The 18504-nt window shown below is 32.1% G+C and overlaps 1 protein-coding gene across 7 annotated transcripts in view; it reads left to right on the top strand.

Moving 5' to 3' along the window:
• LOC129000963 (neural-cadherin) overlaps positions 1 to 18504 on the top strand; it is a 477113-nt gene that overhangs the window by 436752 nt on the left and 21857 nt on the right. For 5 of the 7 annotated variants that reach the window (XM_054428065.1, XM_054428064.1, XM_054428062.1 and 2 more), the window contains 3 exons: positions 12041 to 12156; positions 14268 to 14432; positions 17637 to 17774. In XM_054428065.1, the coding sequence (XP_054284040.1) occupies positions 12041 to 12156; positions 14268 to 14432; positions 17637 to 17774 (419 nt within the window). Of the gene's footprint in view, positions 1 to 12040; positions 12157 to 14267; positions 14433 to 15224; positions 15390 to 17636; positions 17775 to 18504 lie in introns of all 7 variants that reach the window. The other 2 variants (XM_054428066.1, XM_054428063.1) reach the window with 1 other exon arrangement.

Raw genomic sequence — 18504 nt, forward strand, 5'->3', positions numbered from 1 at the left:
CATCAAAGGCCTTGGGCTTAATGCCGAAATTAAACAAACTTTCGCAGTATTTGTTTGGCTACTTTGTTCCCAAACAGCTGAGCGGCTCAGGATTACAACGTGGGCTGTTAGCAACTGCTTCTGATTAATTTGTAAATAACTTTTTGCTCAACATTTATAATATTTTCAGTATGTGTTACTGTTTGAATGTGTGCTGTATTAAAAATTACTTCAAAACATTTTCTACTTTGGTATAGACTAAGATTTTTACCCTATGATTTATAAGGTTATAAATTACTACCGTTTTCATTACTGTCGTTATATCGTGTTACAAATTTGATAAATTATCTTACTCCTCTTTTTCTGGGCAACGAGCTGGACTAGACTTCTGTCCCCGAGGTCCAGTGTTCAAATTCCGCCAATCACCAATGGGCTTTATCTAAATTATTATACAGCAACCCTATAGCTCTGAATGTATAGGCCTAGGACTACGTCCTAGGCTGTGAAAGTAAGACTTTAAACAAAATTACATGTTTTCGTCCAAAGATAATGAATTTGCATAATTTATTTATCAACCTTATTAAGACTGAAGACATTTTTAAGGATTATATATTATTTTTATTTTAGAAAAATCTAAAACATTACTAAATAGAACGATATATTTTTAAACTAGTTCCTATTTATGTGTAGTAAACAAATGAGCAAAGCACACACAGTTTAAATTTCCTAAAATATGAGAGAGGAAAGTCCACCTCAACTCCCTGAAGGGTTACCGGACATGAGATTTCTAATGGAATGGGAAGTTTGCTTGTAGTACCCAAGACAAGGTCAACGCCTAAAACTAACTAGTTTATTGTTAATTATTTTTAATTAGAGCTGCCACGCACATCAAATTACTATACATCTTAAGCTCAAATATAGGCTCATAACAATAGTTTTCTTTAAGTACAAAGATCCAAGTAATAACTAGTGTTTATTTTTGGTAGTTCTTACCATCTCAATGCAACCTCGGAAAATTACATTTTCTTTTATTAAAATGTAGGAAATAACGCCCTGATTTTGAAAATGATAGTTTTTTTCGGCACAGAACGTTGAAAACCCCTGAAAAGCGGAAAACGGAAAAACAACACTTTTGCAGAAATAGGTAATGTGGGTACTCAAATTATTTATTTCTTCTTATGAAGAAAATATGTTCAATTGTTAAAACAGAATCTAAACGTAAATGGTTTAAATACTACTCGTAGTATTATAAAGTTAATACCCTGAAACGTTTAAATTATATAAAGGACAGTTCTTGCCATCAGTGCTTTCACCTTATTTTTAATTTTATATGTTGTGGTTAAATGGAATCACTGTTTTACATTTATGTTAAGAAATATAGTACAAAATAGTTTTGAAACCTGTATCTATTATTTATAAGCAAATAATACAATTTTACGTATTTTTATTAATTTTCTAGAATATATTGTAAGTTGCAGTAAATATAAAACACTAACTACAAACTCGACAAAATGCACGAGTCATTTGGCAATACACAGCTTAATTTCCGTTTCGTTTTGTGCAAATGTTCACTTTAAATATATTTCGTTGAATTTTGCGCTTTAAATATTAGATTTTGTTCACTTATATCACCACACATTTTATAAAAGTCAATTATAAAATATAGCATTACCGGTAGTCAAAGAAGGTGTTTCTAAACTTAAAGTTTAGAATGCATTTATATTTATGTATAATTGCTTTTTTTGGTCTTAACATTAAAAAAACTAACACTTAAAACTCTATTGAAGTTCGTCGTTTTGTATTAAATAAATCAAAGATGAATAAACAAACTTAAAAATCACCGTATTCATATTCGGGCTACATTTTCACTGTTTTGGACAAATCGAACATATTATATTAGCAATCATTGGATCTGTACAAATATATTTACAAGTGCGTAATTTGAAAAATTATTACATAATCCAAACTTTAACTCTAGTTTTTGTGGTTTAACAATATGTTTGGTACTCTGTCAAGACCAAAACATATTTTTATCAGCATTTAAATTCAAGAATAATTAACAGTTTACAAATTATTCTACTTGTACATTATAGGTATAGTAAATATGTTTGAGGAAAGTAACTTGGTCTGAAAAGCAGTCATGTACTGAAAAACTTTGGATACATATAAGTGTTTTTATTTTATTTCTGTATTATTATTGTAGTTGCCAATACCATTGGGAATACTTTCGTGATATAAAACTACCCCATCACTCAATATTAGCATTAATACATTTGGAATTTAACATCACTCTTGGGTCGTGTATGCATTCTTATCTAAAACAACTTAGTGGACAACAACAACACTGTCGATTTCAGAAATCATTACACTTAGGGAAACCTTTTAACAATGTGAGATGAAGACAGTCCAAACAGTTATCGTGTTAAAGCCTGGCCGCTTCACCACTCCACCACTTCATCGCTTCACCACTTCACCACTTCATCACTTCACCACTTCCCCCGTCTCCGTGCTGGCCAATCATCATTTTTCTCCTGTAAGTGGACATGTCCTTTTAACCCTCACATCAATCCTTATAAACCTTGCAGACAACTTCGTCCATCATCCGGGCCACCTTTGTGTCACTAACGTCCATCGCAATGGCGGAGTCTTAAAAATCTTAAAACTTTGGAATCTGAAATTTCGAATGCTCATGAGTCAGTTATGCAGCTCCATGTTGTTTATTCCAAGTGCAGCCTTATAAGAAAATGACGGCAGAAAATATATTATATAAAAACAATTCAAAACACAACGACAACGTTTTTTAATACATGAACAGTATTACTAAACAAACCATTTACTTCAACCGATTCTCGCCGATATTTGTGGTGCTTTTACGAATTACATTTCACTTTGAATATCCATTTAATGAGCTGTCTCTTGTTAAAAATACTCCCGCGTGGGAAAGATTGTAAAGGTGTCTCTCTGTGACAGAGGCGCTCTCATTAAAAGTTAAGTCCAAGAAGTGACAGATGGCGTCAGTACGGTGCTTTATTGAATTCGTATAATTTAATCTGATTTTCTGTAATTCGTGTGGTTCTGATACAATGCATTTTTGTGACAAATTCTGGTCAACCATTCATACGGGGTTTATGGCCAATTTACGTAATAAAAATAGAAGAAGAATAATGCAAAAGACTATTCTTATGACAGCATAGGGTTTCTAATTGCTCCCGTCGTTAAACTATTTGTGTTTTCAAAACTATTTTTATTCTTTATTAGAGACATTGTTAAGTATTAAATGCTATATTGTGATTCGTTGACGAACTCAATTCAACGCAATGTATTCGTTAGTTACTAGGTGGACAGTGCCGTTAATGATGAGCAATTTGATGGGTTTTTTTTACCCCAACAGCGTCTCAACAATATTTTGCTTTTCTACATACGATTGACGAACATAAAATAAGCTGTGTTCGAGCTTAACTTTAATATTAAAGGATAAAAATCACCTTCCTTATCTAAATACTCTTATTATTTTTTTCAACCGGTAATACTTGAAATCACTTAAAACAAAACTATAGTTTATCAATGAATACTGAATACTGTATTTTACAAACAGGACAGTATATTTTTCAGTGTGTACACGTACACAACTCATATCTACCTCTTTTAACCGCAGGGACAATTTTTAATTGATAACCAATTATATTGAGCAATATCGTTTTTTTTATCCGGAGAAAACTTATTAACACGCCTTATTACTTAAAAAACACATTTTAGAATGTATAATCCGTCCACTTTAAAACTTTAATCCTAACCTACTGGACGGTAAACCGAGTACTCCACCTCTCCTGTGATTGGTTTATGGACCTTTGAATATTTCATACGGTTACACCAACACACTCCGGTCTGTAATTAAAGTTGGTGGCAAAGCAAGGAACTAAATTTGTAGTTGAATTAATCACAAAATGGTAAAAAAACGTACAGTCTACGTAAAACTTAATAAAACGTAACTTAACTTTTAAAACCTAAAAACTTACGTAATTATTGTTTGTGGAACGCAAAATATATAGGTGTCATGGCACCAAACAGGTGTCTTTATTGATTAAATTACCTGAAAGTACAAAAATACTTGATCAAGAAGTTATTTGATAAAATTAATAATAACTCCTGTTTAGACAATAATAGATATATCAATATTCGTTTATTTTTTATGAAAGGTGATCAAACTATCCCACGTTTATAGTACAAATCATGCTTGCCACAAAATAAATACCTTACGAATTTATAGGAGACATTAACGTTTTGAAATCAAAATGTTGGTAATATTTCACCAAAGTTCACCACTGGTTCACCCAATCTATTTAGACAATTTCCATGTTTTTAACTTTTTATGCATATTGCAGAGGCATTTTTACATTAACCTACTTATCGTTGCAACTATTAATTAATGGCGATCTGTTAGTGTAGGATCAACTCAAGACCAACGTAAATTATAAATCCTGATTTTGTTATAATATATTTGCTAACCTTAAAAACCATAAAATAACAAAAACTTAACAAATTATTTACCATATCTCCGTAAATAATAGATAGCCTAGTATATGAATTATAACCTACGCTGTAATACAAATAAGTGTAAAACTTCAACGATGGCTCAGCATTTACAAGGCAAGTTTTAACGACATCGTTGCACAAAGTAAGAAACACTATAAAATCATACTTGCTTGGGTTACTACTTTTATGGCAGTTTAATTTTGTAGCTAACTCGTTGTTGGTGTTGTACATCTTATGTCCTGACGGTATACGGTGTAAAATTAAATTTTATCAAAGAGTGATGTTGATGCCCACCGATTTAATTAAAAATAGTAAAGTGTATTTATAGAAGTGTTAAAATTACCTTATACAGATGAAACAGTTAATTGGTTGGAATAAAACTTTATGTTTAGTAATTTGTACGAAATGGATTATGATTGTGAACTTCCATTGAAGTGTCTGTAACCCAACATTGCAAGTTGATTGGTAATATCAAATATCTGGTCATACTTGAACAATTTACTCAAATTCTGATAGAAAGAAAATTTTGTGATGGGAATTGATTGTATACGTACGTTTTTAATTTTAAAACTAATAAACTTCAAGTAAATTCGTGTGCATAATTTTTCACTGAACATTTTACGTACTTTTAAACCATAAAAAATAATCCACCTACAACGAATGATAGAGGCCCGAAAAATAAAACATTTTTCGGGCTAAGGTCCGTTTCCGGGACTCGGAACATTAAAGAAATTTAGGGCGGAGTGTTTTTGAAGTCTATATATCAAAATAACCGAAGCTAATTCAAACATATTGGCTGTCCAAGAGAAAAGCTAACGTTTGGGTTGGCCTCTAAAACCAACATTCTTGTTTGAAGCAGTAAAATATTTTTCAATTATTCAATTTGTCTGATATACTGCTGTTACACAATGTGTCCATTGATATTGTGTGTCTTTGTTAAACCCACATTATTTGACAGAAGGCCAGTTTATGCTTTGAAATAGCCATTAGTTTTATCTTCTTCCAAAACATGTCTAGTTGAGGAATGAATTGTAGTTTTTATTAGAAACATTAGTTTCCTTACAATTCAGGCCAAGAACTCAAATTCTTAATATAATGGCGATTTTGGATAATGTACAAGTATACAAAACAGATAGTTCGAATTATTCGTTAATCGCCGAAACTATTGTAGCGACCATAACTGAAATATTGCTTTTTATGATGATTTTTCCCTTTATTTTAATAACAGATTCAACTCATTCACAATTTGTGTATATTATATCCAGAGCAATATCCGAATGCACTAGGTTCATTTCGGATTTCTCATATAATCCGAACCTTTATCCACTCTACTTTTTCATCTCACGATTGGTTCACTAATACTACATTGTTCCATTGTTATTTTACACATCTTAACTCTATTATGGACAAATCCGTTCTCAGTTCGGCCCATTTTACTTGTTATTTCATGATATTTCTAGGTTTTATTGTTTGATATACTTGTTATAAAGTTTTAGTAAAGCATTAAACATCCCAGGTTTATGTAAACCTGGCTCTAAGTTGATCAGAGCTTTGCTCGGAAAATTATAATCAAAATTATAAACTTCCTGATATTTTCCATACTGTAGAAAAATATCCATCTGAATAAATTGCAATAGATTTTTTTTAGTCTGGTCCAAGTTGTCCTAGGCCATCACGCCTTTAAATTCAGAATGCGTCACAAAAATATTTCTCAATGTGCATGAGTCTAAAAGCTTGTCTGTACTGTGTACACCACCCTTTTTGGTTTGATAATTAGTATGTGGTTTGTATAGATATTTGCCGATGGAAGGAAACATATTTTCTTATTTGGAGACAATGAATTATATTTTCTTTGGACAATTTACCCGTGTAAGGTTGGTACTGGATTATATTACTCGCCTACCCAAGACCCTTGTAAGCTTATCCCAACATGCAAGTTGATGGAGCCGCCATCAACTTGGTGAAGGTAATATTTCAAAACTGATATCAAAACACTCTCCGATCTAAGGTGGGTTTGGGAAGCATCCTTCACTTTTGTCAAAGTACTATATGCTATTTAATTCAACAAACACTATGCTTAGACTAGTAAATATTAGTAAACACGAGTATTTACTTCAATGAATTATTTTGCGTTCTCTTCAAATTTGTAGTATTTCTTTTGTAACTTTAAAGTATTGTTTGATTATTTATACAATCGTCGTATTAGTATGTTTTTTAATCTAATTTTATATTTCATCTTTTTATCTTGTAAGTTTATCTTGTAAGTTTTTGTTACAGTTCTATTTATATGTTATCATTTCCAATCATATATGTACACAATATAGGAACATAATTGCTACTTCTATTCATTAATAGGAGGTACTCCTCAAACACCTACAATTATGCAACTATCACGTGCACTAAGTAGTCCATTGCTAAATAAAAGCTTACTTTTTAAATTACGCCTAAAATGTTGTATCGTTTTAGTGATTTCTTTTAAAAGCTGTTACAAAATGTGTACAAGATATTGTGTAACCCTAGGATTGTAGAAGGATTATTAAAAAGTATTTTAATAACTTAATTTACGCGTCATTTGATGTGTGGACAATTAATATTCAGAAATGAAATTAATTTATTGACCAATTAGTATTTGAGCTGCCAATTGGACGAAATGTTTATTGTCGACAGTTTCAATCAACTTTGTAGTTACTTTTATTACACGTCAGCATGTATTGAGCTAATAATTATAATGTACCGGCGCCCTACTGCTAGTCAATCTAGTGTTTCACATATATACAGGGTGTTCCAATATGAACGTGTCACTTCCATAATAGACCTTGGTGAAGCATGCAGCGCAGTTGTGAAATGTCAAATTGATGTTGCTATGCACTTTGATGCAAGTCGCTGGTTAAGACGTGACATTTAACACCAGTTTGATATATTTAGTACAGTATTGAAAATCCAGCCTTGATAATGCACACGTTTAGTGTTTGAGGTTAACTTTTTGTGGGTTTTGGTGGTTTTGTATTTTTCCTTAAATCCCACATCTCCTAGGAACTTTGTTGGAAGGTCAATTGTTCAAATAAAACACCTTACAAGCATGTTTACTAAGGTAGTTTCACAAACAAAAAAATCTTTAAAACTATTGATTCTTTAAGGGAAAAATAATTTCGAATTAAATTATTAAGTTCGATATCACCAAGTTTTCAGTATAATATTCCTTAAGAATTACTGGATCGACATGGTCTATATTCCCGAGGTCCCGGGTTTAAACCCCTCCAATCAATTGGATTTTGCTATGATATTTCATAAAACTTGTACCACTACTTTTTACATATGGCCTGAAGTAATGTGTAGGGTTCAGACTAGAGCCTATGATCTAACATCTAGAAAGTAAATTCAATTTATTTCGTCATACAATGATCATTTCCTAATTTTACGTTTCAAAAAGATTAAAATTACGAATAAGCAGACACATTTTACTATGTAAACCGGTGCCTTGTTTACATACTCTTTAACCTTTAGAAACATTTTTCTCAAGACGTTTTCGTGTCTTCTACAGTTATTGTGCGGTAACGAACAGGTCACAACACTATTGTGGAGGTTATTCATTGTTGAAGCTTCTTTTGTGGAACTGGACCGTCACGGCACCTCTTTGTACCTTGGAAGGGTCCGCAAATTGTCAACAACGGCTAGTTTATGATGTCTCACTTTGTAAAATAAATAACTGAGGCAAAATATTGAAGAAATAAATTCAGACATTCTTATTTTTCCAACTTTATGTTCACAATCAATTTATGAATCGTACTATTATCAATATATCACTAGGACGTTGTTTAACCTTGTTCGTTTCCTTGCAACGTCTTTTCTGTTGTTCTAAGACAGTTATGTAACATTCGTGTAGACAGGTCATGAGACAGGTTCCATCATACAGACTATACCCGAGAACACACTGCTACCAACAGTGTTGTGTTGCGCCGATCTCAAGCGGCTGTTCTCAAAGTTTTTATCTCACACTTAAACAACTTGTACTAACATTGATGTGTTGTTATAACTTGTGCCAATACAACTTCCACAACTTCCTTTTCTTTATTTACTCTTCAAATTATCAGAAACAGCCTTCTGCGACGTCTCCGAGACGATTATTTCGATATAAGATTGTTCCAAAAAACATTTTCGTAAATAATATACAGTATAGTTTTTTTTTTATGTATTTGTTTTAATGTCTTTATTAATATATATCTTATGTTTTTGTGGAATAGTGTGATATATACAAGTACTGTCATTTCTAAAGTAATTATTTATATGAAATATTACCTGCAATACATCATTGGTCTTGCTCACACTTCGGTCCGACCGAGCAACCAACTTATCTTTAAAATGTTGGAATCACCCGCTTTTTCTCGCCTTTTTATATAATAATGTAACAATTAAATAGCAGGGCCAATATAAAACATATTTGTAGATTTGTACATTATTTAATTTATAAACACTGTGTATATACTCTCATCAATCGCACCTTTACAACTTTTATTATTTATAAATTTAGGTAATGTACAAACTGGGCTAATAATTTAACAAAATCTGGGCTTGACTTTAAGTATTTCTATGTGCAAGAAACGCTGAAGTTTCCAAGAAATTAAGCCTCGCTTAAAGTTAAGCTTCAGGAAACTTCGTCGCAAAACTCCCATCACCAAAGCGGCTTCGCTTAAATACACACACGTACAGTGATTTTTAATAACCACTAGTTTACCTTATATTTTTCTCAATTAAAGCATTTCTTTATATTTTACGATATTTCTTTTCAGTGCAGGAAATGTACGCGTAATGTGTCCTACGTTTCGCTTATTCCCTTTATAACCGAAAAAGTTTGATTATGTTTTTACCCATGACACTGTAAAATCGTCAGGCGGAAAATGTACGACTACTTCTTCTACGTTCTACATCTAATGCCCATTCAAAAAAAATAAAATATAATATTTACGAATAAATTGTTTTGTTATTCCTTTTCTACCTCTACAAATTTCCGTATTCTCCATTTTTGGCGCGTTCGTCCCAGATATCGCGGCAATCTACGAAGTTGAGCAAGTTGAGGAGTTGAGTACATGTTTCGCAGTACTTTGCCCTCCACTCCAGTCATAAATCTTTTGCGTAAGTTTCCACATAAACCAAATGCCGGATCGGATGAGATTAGTGGTTTTCGCCCTTAATGTTGCTCACGCAGTTGACTTTTCAACACATCACGATACAGTACAACTGCTCCACTTGTCTTTGGACAGTATTCTATAGTCAATACATTTGCTCATTTTCTGTTGTTGTACTGTTGTTTTTGTAAAGTGTTATTTACTAAATATTGTGTTCTTGCCTGCATGATGAAGAAAAGGTCATTTAAACACGTGTTCACAAAGTAGGTATTATGAGAATTTATATTAAGCTGCAATGTAATTAGACGTAAGTCTGTATTGTAGCATTTGAATAAATAAATGATTATGGAAATATGAAAGTATTGAGTGAGCCAAAATAAAATGTAAAAGTGAAAGTATTAAAACGTGCAAATTCATTAAACTAACTATACAGTACTATAATATATGTGTATTTATGCATAGTCTATTTATTTATTTAATATGTACAATCTATTAATTTGTAAGTGCTGATGATGTCCATATACGTTAACGATATGCCAGAGAAACGAAGATAAAATAGTGAACTGAAAATTAAAATTGTGCTTATAGTGGTACGTTTTGCAATATTATCCATCAAATGTGTTATCCATGTTATTCTCTCTCTGAATTTCAATACTTCATTACTGTAATTGAAATTAAATAGCCTACAGTACTTCTTATGATAATTTATTTATTTATATTACAGTAATAGCCTGAAAATAAGAAATTTTATTAGAATTGAGTAGAGTAGAAAGTTATTTTTTTTTATTACTTTTACTAATGCATTGTTGCGGTTCTTACCAAAACAGTTACTGTATGTGCAGCCATTGAATTTCTTCCTAAAACTTAGAATATAGGATAGGTACCTGCTAGAAACTAATTAACTATTCCAATCAATCATCATCAACATTATAGGTTTCACAAGTCTCCTAGTTATTGTTATGTGATTAACTTTTGAAAACAAACACAAGAACACAAATGTTAGGAATCTACAAAGGGCTACAAACTCTGTGATACTAATGAGGGATAATGTAGAAGCAGAAGCAGGTAAAACATCAACTGCTGTGATGGAGTGGGAGAAGCACTTTCGTATCTTCCGGGCATCATATTTCTTCTGTTTTATGAGCTGATCTTCCACAAAACGTTTTAGCGACAAGAAAAGGCATTTATTTGATCCTGAAAATTCGGTACTTTATGTTTGACAAACTGTGTCTTAGAAAGTCTCAAAATTATGTAGGAAACTTCAAGGGGGTTTATCTAATATTTTTTGAATAAACACAAAAGAATCGTTTTTCTAAGATTTAGCTAAGCTATATTATTTAGTTAAAAATGATTTTACAAATTATGTTTATCTGATCACGATTTAAAAGTATCTGAGGTATTTAACTTGTCAGGTTTGTCCTAGTTACTTAAAGTTGCAGGTGAATTTTTAAGTAGTGTTCTAAATACATTATATGTATTGACTGTTGGAAATCGTATTTCATGAAATTTGTTTAAATCAATATATAGCTCGTACGGATTACAGCCCAGACTTCCCCAGTATTATACAGAACCATGTAGAACAGTTCTAGTTGGTTTTACAGTTATTGTACCCATAAACTCGCAACTGTGTTCAGGTGCTGCTATGGTTTTGTTGCCCTATGTTAATTCAATATGCTGCGATCATTTTATTTTGTCAGTTAGTTGTCCTTTCAATAAAATGTAATTCAATGCACACTTTCGAGGGAAATAGAAGGGTTATGCTGCAGGAATAGTGAGGGACATCAACCACGAATTAAAGTTATGTAATCATTTTCTAATAGTTCTGTAAAATTTCAAAAAATCTCAATTAAAATTGTTTAGAATACAGTATAAAAATGCCAATTTCCTTGGACAAAGAATTTTTTATTAGGCTATTTTAAACATTAAAATTACGTCGTATTGCCGATATATCGCTCAAATTTAAAAATAAGCTAGCCTACCCCAGCATAAGATTATGAAATTGACATTTGCTTAGTGTTTTACATAGGATACATTTTCCACAAATTGACTGCCCAGGATATGTTTGGTGCATTGGAAAATGTTAATGTGTATCAAAGTTATTCAATTAATTAGATTCAAGCTGTTCATAAACTTTAGGACATCAGTAGAATTCCACAAAAAATAAAAATATGACAATAATGAGAGTATATGATGGGGTTTCACATGACTGTTGGATATTGTATATTTAATGTTTTAAAATAATATTGCAAAATTAACTTAATATGAGAAAATCGTGTGTCTGATATTTACAAAACCTGTTACTTCCTTATCCTAAAAGTGCATGACAGAAAATTTACCAAATTACTAATCAATACTGTCTTTTAAACTTGTACTTTCTTTTAACAATATTTTGTTTTTGTTCTCAGCCTCGCGTATTCGATATGAGATCACAAGCGGTAACATAGGAGGTGCCTTCGCGGTCAAGAACATGACTGGTGCCATCTACGTTGCTGGCGCACTTGACTATGAAACTAGGAAAAGGGTGAGTTATATTGCAATCCTTATAACTTGTAGTCAGTCTATGTATAATTGGGTGGTATAACAGCCACCATAGTACACAAATCCAACTGTAATGCACAGAATTCCTGTGTTGTTTACAATGAATCATTTCCTCCAACTTTTCTTGTACACTTAAGTACAATTAGGTTGCGGACTGGTTACAAACTTTGGCAACTCAAGCGACAACTCATGGAGGATTTATTCCCTTGTTTTCTCTTATCAAACTTTTGTTTCAATTTATTTCCTTGTTACTCCTCAAGTCTTCGTGTAAGTTAGTTTTTTTATGATACGTAAATTCCGTTAGAAGTTTTTTTTTATAAAACAATATGTGCATTTTAACTTTTTGAGTTTCTAAAAATAATTGTTATGTGGATTTGTTGTAGTATTAGCAATTCAAAAATGTTTGTAATATTAATTCATTGGCTTATGAGTATTTTTATTAAATCACAAAATTTCTCAACCCTTTTTATGTCATTTTTTTGCTATTCTGTTCCAATAACATCAATGCATACCAGTTAAACACCCTACAAGTGCCAACATAACAGCTTTATATTTCTTATGAGCATTTTATTGTATATTCATATATAACAATATTAAATACAGTTTTTACAATTATTTAACAACCAATTTGTAAAGAGATAGTGTATTTCCACATGATCATCGGTGATCACGATTCCATTCTATGCCAAATAGAAGCATAATTAATGTGAGTGTGATAAAACCATTTACAAATGCAGCGAGTTGCCAAGTGCCAAACTTGGAACCTTATTGGCAGAGCCTCTTGCGCTGTTTAAACTATATCGAGTGATTTGCAATTTTAATACGTATCGTTAGCTTCCTGTCAGATGAAATATTGTCAGGTAATATCCACCAATTTTCAGCCAATAAATATCACTGCGATAAAACCTTTTTATTATGAGTCTAGCATTTGAATTAATCTCTTGTTTCAACCCCAGCCAACCCTACGGGGGGGGGGGATTGAATTTAATATCCGAGTTGATTTTGTTTACATTTCAATTACAAACTGTTCATGTTTTATTAGCAGTTTCATGTTAACAGAGAGAATAACAGTAATTATCTACTACTGGAACCTAAACCAATGTCAACAAGGGAATACCTTGTCCCATTATTTGAATTATCAAGTAACTTAGTTTGCATATGAATGGGCTCAATATAGTAATGGGCCTGCGGGAGATACAATTTACTCACACTGATGGACAATGCATAATCAATGAGTTTATGCCTAATAAAAAATTATGTCCATGATTATGCTTCATTTAGTATTACATAAAATATATATCAATTTTATGACTTATAAAATTCACAATTTTCCCAAAATAATACCCCAGGGACTGTAATATAATTTTATAGTTCTTTGAACGGTCAAATAAACATCCCTATAAATTTGCTTTTTAAATATCCTATTTTGTAATTGACAGATGATTCTCGTTTTCAATGCTCCTTAAATGATATTCGACTTAAGTCTTTACTAATTTAATATCACTCAATTTTTTGTCCTACTGATCAAAGAGATTCCAAAGTTGACTTTGTTTATAACAGTACATTAAACAAAGCTTGATCTTAATACAGTTTGTCCTCCTCAAGATTAATTTTAAACCCATTTGTCATCAATGCATAATCAGAATGATCCAATTTGGTATACAAAAGTAGACATTCCATCTATACAGTTATTGATGAGTTTTAACCAGTGGTGGTTCTAGGGGGGGGGGCTACACAGGCTAAAGCCTTCCCCCCCTTTAATTATCATGGTCCCTGAAAAAATAGATTTAAACATACATTTTGTTACACAAGTTACAGAGGTTTTTGGACACACTTTAGAAAGTCACCAAACTGCTCCTTAATAAAAAAGTAAAATACAAAATGATCCTCCTTTCTTACTAGGGGCACCCCCAACCCCCTGGTAGACCCCCCCCTCATAGAACTGCCACTGTAGTTCATGTTTGTTCAACTGGCTACAAATTTAATATGGCGGACAGAACGTCCACCTCTATCTGCACTCAAACACCTTCCTCAACCATATTGTAAGGGTCAGGTAATAATAAACATGTGATAACTTGTGTGGTGGTGGTGTAGTACGAGCTACGCTTAGCAGCGTCTGACAATCTCAAGGAGAACTACACAACTGTGGTGATCCATGTGAAGGACGTCAATGACAACCCTCCTGTGTTCGAGAGGCCGACGTACCGCACACAGATCACGGAGGAGGATGACCGGAACCTCCCCAAGCGAGTGCTCCAGGTCATTGGCAGCTTCACCTCATGTCTGCATGACTTTGCTTCATGTGCATGATCTGTGTTTTGTTGTTTTATTTTCAATGCCAGAGTTCGGTAATGAAAGCTGTTTACTGAGTTTTCCCCCTAATGATGATTATGAAGAAAGATTTCATAGAATGCTCAAACTTGCGTACAAACTAATGTATTTAATACAAAATATGAAATAATAAAACTTACTCACTCACCAAGTAACACCTCCACATCTTTTGCTTTATGTCATACACAATAATATCTGCAAATTATAAATTCCATTGATTTTATCAAAGTTAAGCAATTAGTTGGTTGACCCAATCGGTAAAACCAATAGTTTGGTAAAGTAATAACATTCTTACACTTTTCAAAATATGCAGTTGATATGCAGTATTGTATTCTATATTCAATAAGAATTTTCACACCCAAAATTCTTATCACTTCCAAATCCTTATCTAGATATGCTAGCTAATTTAAATAAGGAATTATTTACGATGACATTTGATTTTAATCATATACTAAACATACATACACACAACTCAAAACAAAACAATATGACTCATTTTTGCATTTTATAAATCTGTCTAAGTTAATTATTTTCCCAGTTTTGTGTTACTTAAAGTCTACTAAAATCACTTCTGCAACCCCTCAGTAGATTTTCATTGCCGAACTTTGGCATGCTAACTCGTCCTGATCTCAATGCCCAGGAGTCGTCCGGCTTCTCCGTTAGTGTTGTCAGCATGTTGTTGTTGTTGCATGAGCTTACCTGTGTCTGTTGGCATGCCAGTACGAGTTGACTTTGGTAGCGTCCGACGGCCTCAATGAGAAGGCGACCACAGTGGTTATCCACATCAACGATGTCAACGACATGATGCCAGAGTTCAGTCAGCCGGTTTATCAAGCTGTCATGGCGGAAGAGTTAGCAGGACCTTATCCTTACAGACTACTTCAGGTGCTGAGTTTTTACTTTTCATTTTTAACCATAATTTCAATAATTTTCTGTACCCAATTCATTTTTTGTTTATGAACCTTTTCTATACTAATGTTTTATTAGATATTTGTTTTTGTAAACCCTTTTTAAAAATGTTCTTCTATGTTCTATTTTGTTTCAAATATTTTATCATTAAATCATACAATATCAAATCTTATGTGTTGATAATAATTTCCAAAGACAGTACACAAATAATTTTGTCAAGCCTTTTGATGCTAGCTGTTATCAGGTGTAGGAATAAAAAACATACATTAGTAGATATGTTTCATTTTTATTTATCTATCTATCTATATATTAATAGGCAAGCATGTTTCTTTAAAACCTTTTTTCTCAGCTCGTGTTCATCGTAGGGAAAATCTACGCATACCGTTAGAAAACTATTTTCCTGTAGGTGTGCAGAATCCCTTTATAAATTTAAATAGGCTCAAAGATAAGCACAAAAAATGAGTTTAAAAATTTGAAAATATTAACATGGATCTTATGCGTTGCCATGCTGGTAACGAAAATAACAACGAAATATAAACAGAAAACCAAAACAAATGGAAGAAACTCAAATCACATGTTTTATTTACAGTGTGGGGTGAAAATAGATAAGTGAGTACATTACGTATTTTTGGTCGAGTTTCGACCACTGGACGACCTCTCGTATACATAATTTAGAATCTTAAACTGTATTAAAAATAAAACTAAAAAGAATTAATGTTTACAAATCAAGAATAAAATTATTGCTATACATAACCCAAAATATAAAACTAATAATTGTGCCAAGAGAATACTTAAAGTCTGAGTGTAAATAAGGAAATAGTAAAGGCACTTGGAAACTTAGGTTTAAGTAAAATATTTCAGCTCCAACTTATTTAAGCATAATGGTAAAATAAGGAGGTAAGTATGTTTTACTCTAAAATAAAAGACTTTGCTTGATTCTTTATTGGATGATTTACTGTATTGCTTGTGAAACTTTGCTTGAAAAAATAAAATTTATAGTCATATTTCTCCTACAATAACATTTTTTTGTTCCGCAGTTCTAATTTATTAGTTATTTTTTTACACAATAATATGTCTTAAATACTTAAAAATTATAAGGATTATAAAATTCAAATAATTTTATAATCCTTAGTTTTTAATTTTTCTTTGTTCTACTCAAGTCCACGTCAGATATCAATTATTTTATTTTATACAAACAGAAGAAAGGGAAATGATGTTCATGATCTGTGAGCAAACAGTTTAAGTTGGAGTCTAGTCATGGTAACTATATGCAAAGACATTCAGTGTCAGTGGTCATCTTTGAGCATGTTTTATGCAGTGGTCTGTGGTCCGCTCAGTGGACTAATCTTACCATATAAAACTAGAACACATAAACATTGCAGTATAATGCACTTTATATTCAGTATGTGCTATGAGTTGTGGCACGTATTGTTCTTATTCCGTAGTGCATGATTCTTTGTTGCAATGTAAATGGGAGTCGAACTGCATGTGTGCTTTCATGTGTGTTTGTACTCATCAACTTTCATGACCAGCGCATTTGAAAGAATATTTTATATCTTTATGGAGACAAATGTATGTGTACCGTGCTATATAATTTATGTCAAAGAAAATTATTGAATCTAAAAATGTATTATTAGAGAAATACATTAAATGCACATACTTGGTTAAAGGAGTACAATTTTCAAATGAGTTTTTGGAGCACCATTTTGACTCGGTTAATCCACTTATCACTTAGCAATCAAATTAGCTACTGTACCTACTAAAAAAAGATTTCATATACAGGGTGACAAAAAAGTCTGGAAACGGCAAAAATAACCGATTGTTTACAACCTACCTCGTTTATTCTGTACTCACCATTCATTAAGATCAGTCCTAAAATTGCAATGTTTAAAAACAAACTGTTTAGATAAAAATGTTTATAACAGAAGATAGGATAAACTAACATGTTGATGAGATGGAGACACAATATAATAGTTCAACCGAACCCTGGCTGATATGTGGTAGAAATTTGATATAAAACTGCAAACTGCCCATCAAATTTACTGTAATTTTATACATACTCCAATCTTGCTTTGATTTATGGCATTTCAATAAGCAAGGATTGTTTAGACATTTTCTCTTTACAGAGAGTAAATACTGCTACAGACATGCATGCCTGAAAAAATACAAGATTTTTTCTCGAAAATAAAATTGAAAACAAATTTTGATGTTTGATGCCAACAGGTGACAGCGTCCGACGGAGACAAAGATCGACCACAGAACATAGTGTATTTCCTGACTGGGCAAGGAATTGACAGCGACAACCCTGCCAACAGCAAGTTTGACATCAACAAAACTACCGGGGAAATATTCGTACTCAAGGTCAGTTACAGCCCTTTCAGCCCATCTCTAGTTAAAATTGACTGAACAACATGCAATTTGTCTACTTTTAACACACAAACTATTTAAATTTTAAAAGCTCTTGCTGAAAAGTATTATTTTATAAAAGCCTGAAATATACATATTTTCATAAGACTAAAATAATTTCAGTGATAAATTTCTCAACTGTTTAAACTCTAAAAAAGTTTCACTAAGAAAAACTGCTGAGAAATTTGCTGAGCAAATTAGTTTGTAATTTCAGGTTTGTTTTTGATTAATTGCTTACCTGATATTGACTCAAACAAAGTTACTTCTTTCCTTATCAACTTATAAGCAGTTTGTAGCTATCAAGATTCCATTAAAACTTGAATCATCAATCTTAAGTGGGTTATTTTGTAATTAAGGGAGATAAAGGTAAATCGTGTATGTGAAAGTTTTTTTCGAAGATTTGGTAAGTTTATCTCATATCAGCCTACACAAGATTTAAAATTAATCAAAACCAAAATGGTGGTATCCACTACTTATCAGATTTAAAAGTCATAGCTTAAACGTTTCTATTATGGCCATAAAAGTTGAATTTTGTTTCTAAAAGCTTGGCGGATGTGTAACTATTATATGCAACAGAAGTAAAGATTATATTTTTTAATAATAATACAAATACCTCGTCACAGCTCTGAAGTTTCTGTCTATTGGTAAAGATTAAAATGTTTCTATTTTGTGTCCTCTTCCCGTT

Source organism: Macrosteles quadrilineatus, unplaced genomic scaffold, assembly GCF_028750875.1.
Source record: "Macrosteles quadrilineatus isolate MER2022 unplaced genomic scaffold, UCM_ALF_1.0 Scaffold_8__2_contigs__length_117827958, whole genome shotgun sequence".
NCBI lineage: Eukaryota > Metazoa > Arthropoda > Insecta > Hemiptera > Cicadellidae > Macrosteles > Macrosteles quadrilineatus.